Raw genomic sequence first — 11,603 nt, forward strand, 5'->3', positions numbered from 1 at the left:
TGGTGCAGTCAATTACACCTTCTAAAGCAGGACAGAGACAGCCAAAGGGACTAACAGCCCCACTCACACTCCAGTAAACACGTTAATCAGAGAACTAAAGCATTCACTGAGACGGGAAGTGTCAATCTACACCTTTGCATGAAGAAAAAAGGAATTGAGCCCATGATTAAATCACCAGCAAGCAGGAGGCATAGAGGCCTCCTTCTCCAGGCAAACCATGAGAACACCCATCTTGCCAGGGAAGCAGAAGTGCTCGATTCCTGGCACCTCAGGATGTCAGACCAGCCTGTCATCCAGTCCCCAGCACCACCAGCATGAAGGTCCTCAGCAAGCCAAGAACTCTGAGACACTGAAGGATTTACAAAACTGCATTGAAGAAATCTTACAGCTCCGCACGGTTTGCAGAGGAGATTGGAGAAACGGTTTTGGTATCAGGCCTGGTTCTTCCAAGGTACTTAGATGCTAACCCAAATTGTTTAAAACAGAGATATTTGTCTACAGATTTTTCAAGCTCTTAGCCCTTTGGACCTTAGACAGGCTAAAAGAGGCCAAGTCACTCATGATGTTCAGGTTAGCTGCATACCAGGTGGGACATCATGTTCCAGCCCTGTTCTCACCACAGAGCAGCAGTGGCTCAGGTTGCCTCTGCTTGTCTGCCCTGCAGACAACTGCACTCACCCCAGCCAAAGTTTCAGTCCATGAAAAGTGACTGCAAGGGTGCAGCAGCACTGTGGGAAAATCCTGAAGATAATCTTTAACCTTTACTATCTAGAGAGAAAACCGTTCAAGTAGGAATGTGTTTACCATATTAATGGTAAAACAGTTCCATTATAATGACAAGCATGATATTTCATCAAAATTCTTGAGATTTATATCTGCTGTAGCTCTCCTTCAGCTGGAAGTTGGATGTAAAACAAGCATATGTTTCTTGTTACAGAGCTGCAAAAAAATCCATTGTTTCTGGGTTGACTGATTCAAAATTTAAAGAAATCAGTCTGCCATAACAAACATGATCTTCAGTGAAATATAAGAATACTTTTTTATCGCTATGTATTTAATAAAAGAACGTCAAACAAAGCACAGGTTCACTTAAAAGTGATGAAAATTAGTTCAAGCTAAAACTGCCATCAAACTGCAGGATTAGCTATACCAACTCACAGACTCTCTTAATTTGACACACCATTTAGATATGCTAAAGATGTTGTGAACTCGTACTTCAAAAAGACCTCAGTAATCTGTACAGAATTTATATTCAAAAAACTACATTAATGAAGATTTCAAAGTCGTTAGAAAATGGAAAATGCACCACTGCCTTGTGTATTATGATACGACCTTAGATTGCAGGTTTGCAGTTTTCCCAGTAGGAACACTCTCCTTCAGAAGTTCTTTTTAATTGTCTTCAGTGCCCAGCTCAGCCTTGCTTACTGCACACCTTACAGGCCACAAAGGTATCAGCTTCCTTGTAACTATTTCTACACAACATCAGAGGAAAAAGGGCTATGAAGTCTTTTCCAAATCTATGAGAATCCCTGTGAGATTTGCTCCTGGTACCACCAACTGTAGTATCTAGTATGTGTAGGGATGAATACCAGCACCTTCACCTAATAATTTCAGAACAGGTCTACAGAATCTAGATATAGATGCAGTTACTCTGCACTTCAGCGGATGTAATCCCCAGCACCAGAAATGAAGCATTTAGCAAAATACTTGATTTATGTGAACCAAGTGTCTTGCTCAGCATTATTGAAGAACTTCTCAACAACACGAGGAAGAAAATCCGCTTCTCCAAACCAGAATGCTCTTTCCTTCATCATCAAACTATCTTTTCACTTCTGGGAACCTGAACCCCCCTTTAATGTTATCAAGCTTTTCCTCAAAACGAGGCAATTATGCAGGTAACAATCCTGATCCTGATCATTCAGAGGCTGCAAGTCCATTCCTTCCCATCTGTGGAGAACACATATTTTAAGGATAAAAGTAAGAAGTGAAAAATGGGAATCACACTGACACTCCACCTTGTCATCAGCAGGATTCAGATCTTTCATACAAGAAAACTCCTGTTTCCTCTAGCTACAGATAAATGGTGGCAGCTCAGTGTGCAGAGAGGAACACCAAAGGGTGAAATACGAAATGTCTTCCAAATTGCTAATCTCTTAGCTGGTAACACCAGCGTCCAAATCTTGCACCACATATTCTAGGCAAGAGTTTACAGTATCTAAGACAAAGCTGCTACAGCTCCTGGTTCCCATGCAAAAGATATCCCTCTCTTACACTCACCTTCTCCCTGTGTTTCTCACTGCTTTTACATTCTCCCTAACATCTCAAAGAATACACACCCATCTTTGCAAAAAATTAATTTTCTTTACTAATAAAACTCTAAGATACAACTAAACACTACTCATTGACCTTTTTCAAAATCCTTTGACAGGATGCTACTGCACGTTGTGGGAAAATTTAAAAAGTAAAGTTCAAAATTATCAATCCAAGTTAGAAGCCTCTGAAAACACATCTCAATGAGAGCAGTCAAAACAGTCTCAGCCTCAGTGAACAGACAAGCTCTTGACATGGCTTCCTTTTCTCTCCCCCTCTTGAACTGCTATAAAGATCACTTGGAAAGACCCTTCCATTGACTTCTGCTAAACACCTCTGATTCTTCAAATTTTAAGCGTAAAGAGGTCAGTGTTTTCAGGTGTTTTAGGCCAACTGGAGCACAGCTGCTTTGCAGTCTGCTCAAAGGTCAGCATTAAAGTGTCTGACACCAACAAAACCCTTTTCTCTAAACCAAGTAATTTTTGAGACTTTTGAACCCCATTTATCTTAAACCAAACCTAAGGCCACATAAGCAGACACCACTAGATTTTGTAGAAGTTTGACCAGCTATGCCTTTCAAGTGCTACTTCCATTAGATAATTCTTAGAGATAATGAAACAGTTCTAATTAGAAAAATTAAGTATTCTAATAATTCCACAAATAGAAGTGTGAAACTTCAGACTCTATTTGTCTCTTGGAGGAACAATAGAAAGTTCTCAAAAATATATAAAACTACATACACTTCAAACTCAAGATTTTACTATGGAAGATGAAAGAAATCTTATTTTTAATATAAGCATACATTTTTAATATAAACTCCCTGCAGACTTTTAAGAAGTACTGGTGATTAAAATATTTTTCCAGCATTGTGTTTTACTGCATCAGGCTGAGAAGTTTTGAAATAAAAATTTCACCCAGGGGTCACTGAATCCATCCTACAGATGTAAGCAATGAACATTAATAAGAGTGATGAGCAAAGCTAAAAGTCTGTTTCCGTTCTAACTTCTAAACCAGTATTGGATTTTTCTGGTCACACCAATTTGAAACTACAGACCTTGTTTGCTCCATATTTCTGTTTTTTTTTTTTTTCCAAAACTGCTCTAGCTTTTGGTCAAGGGATTCTTGCCTTTGGCAGACAAACATGCACAACAAAAACTAAAAAACAAACCTTGGCACTATCACACACGATTGTACACTTCAGAAAGCTATATGACAGGCTTTGAATTTCACATGTCATACCAAAATGTGTCTGAAATTAATATTGCCATTAAATGATGGAAGACTAAACTCAAGGTCTGCAGCCACCAATGGCTGGTATTTTCTGGATACAACTGAATTCCTTGTTTTTAAGCAGAACCTGAATTCCATGTGTATCTCTAGTGCCTTTAGGCTTGATAGTTTAATAGGCTTGATACCAATTACTGTAGACAGCATGCTTTAGGCCATAAAAAAAAAATACATGGGAAGTTAATTATGCTACTGATAGCACATCAGCATAGCACTTTTACCCATTAAAAGCATAAAAAGTCCTAAGAATCTTAAGTGAGACAGTCATTATGGTTTATATGAAAAGAGTCTTTTAAGGATTAACAATGTGTCTGGTATAAAAAGCTAGTGAAGTATTTCCCAATTCTGTGATTAGGGAATCATGTGTATTTTCCATTATTGTAATACACACGTGCTTAGATGCACAGAACATTACTGTCTGCTGTCTCGTGGTGCCACTGAAACATCAACACTAGGCCAGCATCACTGTCTTCAGGGAGAAGTGATGAAGGAAATAAGCACTCCCTTTTAAATTTAACAGAGTGACTAGCACCAAACATGCATGTTTCTTACCTAACCCTACAACTGCAGAAAACAGCTGTACTATGGAAAGAGAAAGAATCAAAAAGCTGGAATGAAGACTGCATACTGCTAAGCTAATATGTAATGTATATGCTCATAGGAAAGATCTGAACATTAGCTTGTTAACATTTACAAAGAACTCTTCCAAGTAGATTTTATACTTTGACATGTTTATTTTAGTTGGATGAATAGTTTCAATGAACAAGCTGAAACAGTATTCCTCAGACTCACATTTGCCTCCCTGTAGACCTCTATAACCAAATGTTTAAAAATATCAGAAATACGTGGGTATTTGCATGAAGTAGTTCAATAGTTATTTCTTGTTCCATGCTTCTCTTTCGAGTCTTTCACGGATTACTTCTTTTAGGTACGGTTCAAGATAATGCTTATCCTGAAAAAAGAAGAGAATGTGTTTAAACTTAAAGAGAAGTCCAGAAAGATCTCAGGCTATTCCTACAGATTAAGTGTCTCTCATTGCTCCTCAGATTTGACTAAAACACAACCTAATGAGAAAAAATAGAAACAAAACTTTACGTAGTCTGAAAAGGTAAACTTTGTGTCTGCCAGGTTTGCAATGACAAATTCTTTAGTGCAGCAACCACTAATTCTTAATAGCTCACCAACATTAACAAGCTTCCAGCTATACCTTTAGGAAAAATGTTCTTTTGGCAGATACCTAAATGTACAAGATCCACTTTAATTACTTCAAAGTTCAACTATAATACTCTGGAGAAATGCATTTTGAACTTAACTTCTAAACAGCACTGTAAAATTGGATTAAGTGGAGCACCTTGACTGTGTTTAACACAAACCAAACTGCTGCTTAAGGAACCACACAATCAGTTATTCAATGAAGCAATTACCTAAGTATTACCAATAACACCACAAGAAACAGCCTCTGTTTATACAGAGAGACATAATACCCTTGGCACTACCCTATAGTCAGAAATTTAGTGATAAGATTCTTCTCTGCCTGATAACTTGGAGAAAGCCAAGATGGACAGTAATGTACAGTCTGTGAATCAATCCACTACGAGAAAAATAAATTTTTGTTACATATGAAAAGGAAGGTGTAGTTGGTTTCTCAAATCACAAGACAATACTTTTTTTCATGCAAGACTTCCCCTTAAATTATTCTTTGTTGGTATCTTCATGAATAAAAGCTCTGCATCGAGATTTTCTATAAAATTAAGAAATTACTCAAAAAAGCAAGAGACCTTTTATAAGAATTTCCAAGCCAGCTACAGTGTATTTCTTTATCTGATAGATTAGAAGAAGTATTTTGTCGGATGGCTAACTACATGCTATGGTTCCAAACTGTAGCTTAAGCTTTTGACATCTGGAGTAAACTTTTCTGATTTCCACAGAAAAGCAGAGATTTTTAAACAGTGTTCAAGAGCTGTGTTTTCCAGAGCTATCCTAAGAGCTACACACTCATCTACTCATTATAAAGTGACCATAAGCATGTATCTCTTTATGCATAGATCGAAAATCCCAAAGATCAGTCATAGCAGTGCCATTTAACACCTGCACCTTGGGAACACTCTGTACACATACCTCTTCATATTTCACCCACTGGTCTTTTGGAAGGATCCGATGTTTCAGGCTTAAGTCAAGTGCTCGCTTTATGCGAAATATTCTTTCATTATAAAGATGTTCCGGAAGTCTCCTCAGTGCTTCTTTTACATCATCATCTTCATACAAGGTATCATCTCGCATTAGTCCTGTACCAAGAAGATTTTACAATATCAGTGAATAAGTGTTCTTAAGTAGGACTTAGGATTGATACAGGTTGTTACAGAACACGACCAAAACCCTTTCAATGCAAAGTTATGAAGAAAAAACAACCCAATCCAGGAGAAGAGAACCAGTAAATGCTCACAGAGAATAAACTCTTTCTATGGCTTTCACATATTCAATTTACTTGGTTTTACTCTCTTTCTTAAGGAGGAATAGGGGGAAAAAGGCATTTAATCCAATGTGTTTCATAAGAGTATATGTATATAGAGAGAGAACAATAACTATTCTGGATCTGAGGGGTGGACTAACTTTATATCTGTATTTAATATGACTGTCTAGGTAAAGGGTTAAAGAGCTCTGAATTCACTAGCCAGTCAACCACAGATGTAACTAGTTCAGTACTGAAGAATTCTTCTCTAAACTCCACTCTACATAACTACTAGATCTTCATTGACTGTATTAAGCTACGGAAACCTGAAGCTACATGTTGGTGTGCAAATTAGTTCTCTCTCACCACTACAAATCAGAAGTTAAATCAGGGAGAAGTACCTAGTCTTCTCAAAGTACACCCCCACACTGTGGAACAAAGAATTCCTGAAATACTTAAAAGCAGGGTTGGTTGAATAAGTATTAACTTAGGACAAACTGTTGCTTTTGTAACTTTCCAAGATCTATGCAAATTACAATTTTATACTTTCTAGCTTGTGGTTAAAGGTCTTGATCTCATGTAAGTGAGTTGGTAGCAGCATCCCAGTAAAGCAGAAAACTTTTTGATCCACATTCTTCAAAGCAGTTTCATAGGCACAGGGAGCATGGCTGCTACTTTAATTACTAGGTGGTATTTCTCCTTTGCTTTTAGTTGCATTCCCAGAAAAGTGGCAAAAAGTATTAATGACTTAAAGAATTTCAACAGACAGATACAAGAAGAGGGGCTAAGCACTACAACTCTGAAGGACAGACCTCATCTTATTCCTCTACAGTTGTCTTACAGGTTTTTTTTTCCAACTTCCTCAGGGCAGGTATATTAACTTCCGTTAAATTATTCACTCATATTGTAGTCAGCAATAAATTACAGCCTCTGAATATTCAGATTCTCTTGTCATTCAAGAACATTTCTATCATCTAAACAGCTGAAACAAACTTGGTAACAACTCTGCACAAACTGAAGACAACACCACGAAAGCAACCTCCTCTAGTTAAGGAAACACTAAACCTGCTTCACCACTGCACAGGCCACAGAGACACCAAGTGAAGTTATGATGATACAAAGAGCAGAACTAATTAAATCCTGTTTTGCACTTTGGATGCTTTGCAGAAGGATTGCAGACAGACAGACTGCTATCCATGAGAACCTCTCCAGCTTCAAGGGCAGGCTTTGGGTTAGGAGATGCTGGCTGGTGAAAGTGACTTGGTGGGAAAAGATAAATAATCAAACTTTCAGGATTGCTTGGTGAAAGTTTTTTCAACTGCTCCAGCTCAATCTTAGCTGTTATAAGTTACTTCACTAAGAGCAAACACTGAAATAACAGAAAAGTCACTGATTCATTACTAGGTAGCAACCGGGGTGACTAACTATTGCTAACTTTTTCCCTACAGAAACAGTGGCTAGTTTTGATAAAAAAAACTTAGGCCAAACTGCATGTACATACATCAGTTATGAACCAGGACTAGTTTGAATATTGTTACACTTGCATAGTTTTTAAAGCTCAATGAAACACTTACCAAGTTTGTTGAATCCAGCTGCATTGTAATACCACTTGCGGATCCTGTCTATCAGGCGACCACCTCCTGCAACTGAATGTGACCACCATCAATGGCAGAGCAAGACAAAAATTCAACATTTACACATACTACAACAGTACGCAGGTATTTGCTGGCCTCCTTCACATGCAGTAATGCCACACATCAAGTCTGAATTTGAACGTACATGACTTGGCCTCTCTGCTTTTCCGTATCTCTTAACTGACACTGAAGAGGCAGCACGAAGGCTTGCTACGTGCAATAATTTGACCTGTGTTTCACTACATTTGAATATTAGGCTGTTTTAAGACTTGGAACAATGCTAACAGTTCATTGCCAAAGAGACCACCAACAGTTTTAGGCTCTATGAACTCTTACTTGAGCTAAAAATGTGATGTCTCACATCAAGCAAAACCATCATGCTTTTCAAATAATTTATCTAAATTTTGTATCTGTCACTATAGGTTAACTCGATGTCAACACCAGAATATCATTATCTTGTTAACCTTCTGCTCTCCAGTTACTTAAGCACTACTCCACAGCCTTCTTTCCCAAAGAGCTGCCAAAGTCAACACTGAAACATAAAAAAAACCCCACCTCCAAAAACTTACTTTAAAAACAAAAAACACACCACATATAGAATGTTAGTATTTTCTTAGTTGTGATTTTGGATAGCAAATAAAACGTAATGTCCGTATAATCAAGTACAACACAATACCAAATAACATTAAAGTAACTCGATAAGGGGTCTAGACATCCGGAAACAGCACGATATGGGCAAGGCAGCCAGGGTGAGCAGTCTCGCATGCCTCTCACTCGGCTGTCTTCCTGCGTCACCCCATAACACGCTGGACAACGAGATGCCATTAGCACACTGCCTCGCCGGGCTCTGCCCCCTCGTACTTTAAGACTTGATAAGGAGGAACAGGAGGAACCAAGCCTGCAGCCCGTGCCCGGGCAGGACGCGGAGGCCCCCGGAGCAGCCCAAGGGCCCCTCCCCTGCCGCCCAGCACCCCCTGCCCCACCGCTCCCAGGGAACCTGGCTGCCGGAGCCGGGCTGTCCCCGCTGGGCTCAGACGGAGGGAAGGGAGGGTGAGGAGACGGGCCCGCCAGAGCCGCGCCAGGGACACGTCCCCTGCGGGCGCGGCCCCGTCAAGGGCACCGGGCGCAGCGGGCGCAGCGGGCGCAGCGGGCGCACACCGCCCGCCCGCTCCCGACCTCCCTCCCCGCCGCCTGCCTCACCTCCCGGCGCGGACCGGCCAAGCCCAGCACGGCGAAGCCGTCGGGCCGGCCCCGCACGGCCCCACACCCCCCCGGCCCCGCACCTGACGCCCTCGCCGCCATCTTCACCTCGGCGCGGCGCGCGGCCTTCTGGGGCACGCGCCGGGCGGGGCGGCCCCGCCCACGGCGCCGCGGCGCTGGCGCACGCGCCGTGCGGGGCTGCGGGCGGGCCCGGGCCGGGCCCCGCGGCCCCGGGGTCAGACTGCACCTCCCGCCCGGCCTGCCCGTGCCGCGGCGTCTCGCCGGCGCCAGAGCTCCCTGGTAACTGCTGCGGGGCACGGGCTGCCCTCACGCAGCTGCCCGCGGGCGGGAAGGGCGGCGGGAGGCCGAGCCCGCGCGGTGGGCTCCGTGCCCCTAACCATGGTTTTTCCTCACGCTTGCCCCGTTTTAGAGTCGGTAACGCTTGTTCAGAGCAGCACAGCGCGCTGCCCGCACAGCGCCCCGCAAGCTGGCCCTGAGCCGCAGCGCGCGGAATCCCGCCGCTCCGGCCCCAGCCCTGCTCCCCTTCTCACCGGCAGACCCGTCTGGCCGCGGCCGCAACTGGGGCTTCCAGAGTTCATCTTGGCACGCACGGGCCTCAGACCCACCACCGATCAAGGCAACGCAGCTGGTGTAACCGGGTGCTGCGAAGGCTCCTTCGACCTTAGCGTCAAACCGAGGGGTGAAGGTGTTTCCTAAAACTAGTCCGCTTGTAAAGCACCGCAAGCAAAGCACCGAGCCGGGCACAGAAGGCAGCAGCAACCTGCCTCTGCTCAGGCATCCCAGCTGCCCGGTGAAGGGCCGGTTTCTGAGGTGCAAGCAGTGCCTCGCCCCAGCAACTGGTTCAGACATGGTCCACTGCATTTTAAAATAAGTAAGTACATGGAATGATTCTAGAAACGTTGGCAGAGTAGGCGATTTCGGTCACAAAAGCACGTGGCTGCAGACAAGCAGCTCAGAGAGGGAAGTGCCCTTGCCCTGCTGCTCCCAGCAAGCCTCCATTAACCAACGTGCCTAATCAAAGGCTGCCAGCCCTTATCAAGAACAGCAGCCTACAATAAGTTTGGTAATTTTAGGCCAAACATTTCTCCCATAGATTTTTTTTATTTTCATCTTAAAGCCAAAAAGTATTTGGCACAATTCTCAAAAAGTTCATGTGTGCTCTCTCCCCTCTCCTTTTAGCACTCCCGTAAAATCTCATGCTTCCTTTCTTCACAGTATTTCTGGGAAGCTATTTTGGCATAAGCTCACACACTTAACATTTCAAAGAAACTGGTTGAGTTCTGGCAGCAATGATTTTTACATTTAAAAATATTAAAGCAGTTAAGACCTCAACATTTAAGACATTCAAAAGACCATATGTATTCTTCAGTATAATTTATATTATAATGGTTTGTCACATGCTAATACAGATCATTACAAGGACAGCAGAGTAAATCTGCAAAACTAAACTCTTTGCTTTGGCATTGTGAACCCACATACTTTCTATTAACATGAATTTTTACTAGAAACAGTAATTTTTAATAGATTGTTTGAAGATTATAGTTTGTTATTAGCATTTAATACAGTCAAAACCTAAGTAAGCATATCAAATGGATATTTTTATTTGAACGGAAGGAATGGGGAAAGTATTTATCTACCACTTTAGATTTAATATTCTGCAACTCGACCAAAAACAGGATTTCAAGTCATCTACCCAGACCCGCAGAGTGGGAAACATGAGAACAGAAGACAAAAGAGAGCATCTCAGATACATACTGCAGACAATGAATGTGGCTTTTTACTATTTCTAGTCTCAGTAAATTGTTTTGCACCCTGCTTGTTCTGACAACATGCCTTTTCCTGGGTGATGTAATTAAAATTAGAAATTTTTATTTTGGATAAAAGACCCAAGTTGTGATCCAGCGATCACTACTATTCTCATTCTTTAAATGCCTCTTTCACCTTACTCTGTTTCCCACCTATTAGGGAAAGTTAACCTTTTGAATTTTGTTCTCCTGTCTGCATACAGAATCTTCTTCAGGCTTACACCACTATGACTCAAACTGGTATTTTAAACTCCAATACTAAGCTTTTAAAACCCTGAGACTTCTTCATTAAATAAGCTTAAATCCAAATGAAAACATCTGGATTTCAGTTTCCTGAACTATTTCAACAGAAAGAATGGAAACTTCTGAACAATAAACTATCAGACAGTTTGCATTTGGCTTTAGTCAGTTTCTTCACTTTGACCAAACACACCATGAAGCATTTGATAATTCTGGATTAATGCAATTTGTTTACTGATAGGATTAAGTACTTTTAATACTCCCACAATTCCTAATGTTAGCATTTACTTCAGTTGTTCTAACTGAGCAAGATAACTAACTCTATACTACTGCCTCTTTTCGTATGGTTACTTATATACCAAAGCCACACAAATCTAATTGGGGTGGAGAAAAACTGCTTCCCCTTTTCAACAAGGGGAAGAGAAAAGTGACTTAAAATAAAACTATAGAACATCTCTGAAATCTAATAGGATCTTATTTTCTTTTTATAATTTGCCTAGATTCTGTTTGCTGATTTTCATCAAACCACGTTTCACTGCACAGCAGTTACACTGCTTCAGCAGCCAGCTTCACAAAGAAACACTTTTGTAGCCTGTTGAAAATTTACTGTTTGTATGAGGGGCTTCATATATGTAACTGTATTTCCATCTACCATAC

The 11,603-nt window shown here is 41.4% G+C and overlaps 1 protein-coding gene across 1 annotated transcript; it reads right to left on the minus strand.

Annotated features, from left to right (window-relative positions):
• Positions 1–4,307: 4,307 nt before the first annotated feature.
• On the minus strand, positions 4,308–9,055 carry LOC127381197 (cytochrome b-c1 complex subunit 7). Its single transcript, XM_051611152.1, has 4 exons — positions 8,964–9,055; positions 7,621–7,692; positions 5,716–5,882; positions 4,308–4,549 (listed from the first exon to the last, which is right to left on the minus strand). The coding sequence occupies exons 1-4, from the start codon at positions 8,980–8,982 to the stop codon at positions 4,472–4,474; spliced, it is 336 nt and encodes a 111-aa protein (XP_051467112.1). The 5' UTR covers positions 8,983–9,055; the 3' UTR covers positions 4,308–4,471.
• Between the last annotated feature and the right edge of the window lie 2,548 nt (positions 9,056–11,603).

The sequence above is a fragment of the Apus apus genome, chromosome 2, assembly GCF_020740795.1.
Source record: "Apus apus isolate bApuApu2 chromosome 2, bApuApu2.pri.cur, whole genome shotgun sequence".
Taxonomy (NCBI): Eukaryota; Metazoa; Chordata; class Aves; order Apodiformes; family Apodidae; genus Apus; species Apus apus.

Coding starts and splice junctions, on each gene's coding strand:
- LOC127381197 (XM_051611152.1), bottom strand. Junction 5,883..7,620: donor AGCTGGATTCAACAAACTTG/GTAAGTGTTTCA, acceptor TTCTTGGTACAG/GACTAATGCGAGATGATACC. Junction 4,550..5,715: donor AGTGGGTGAAATATGAAGAG/GTATGTGTACAG, acceptor TTCTTTTTTCAG/GATAAGCATTATCTTGAACC.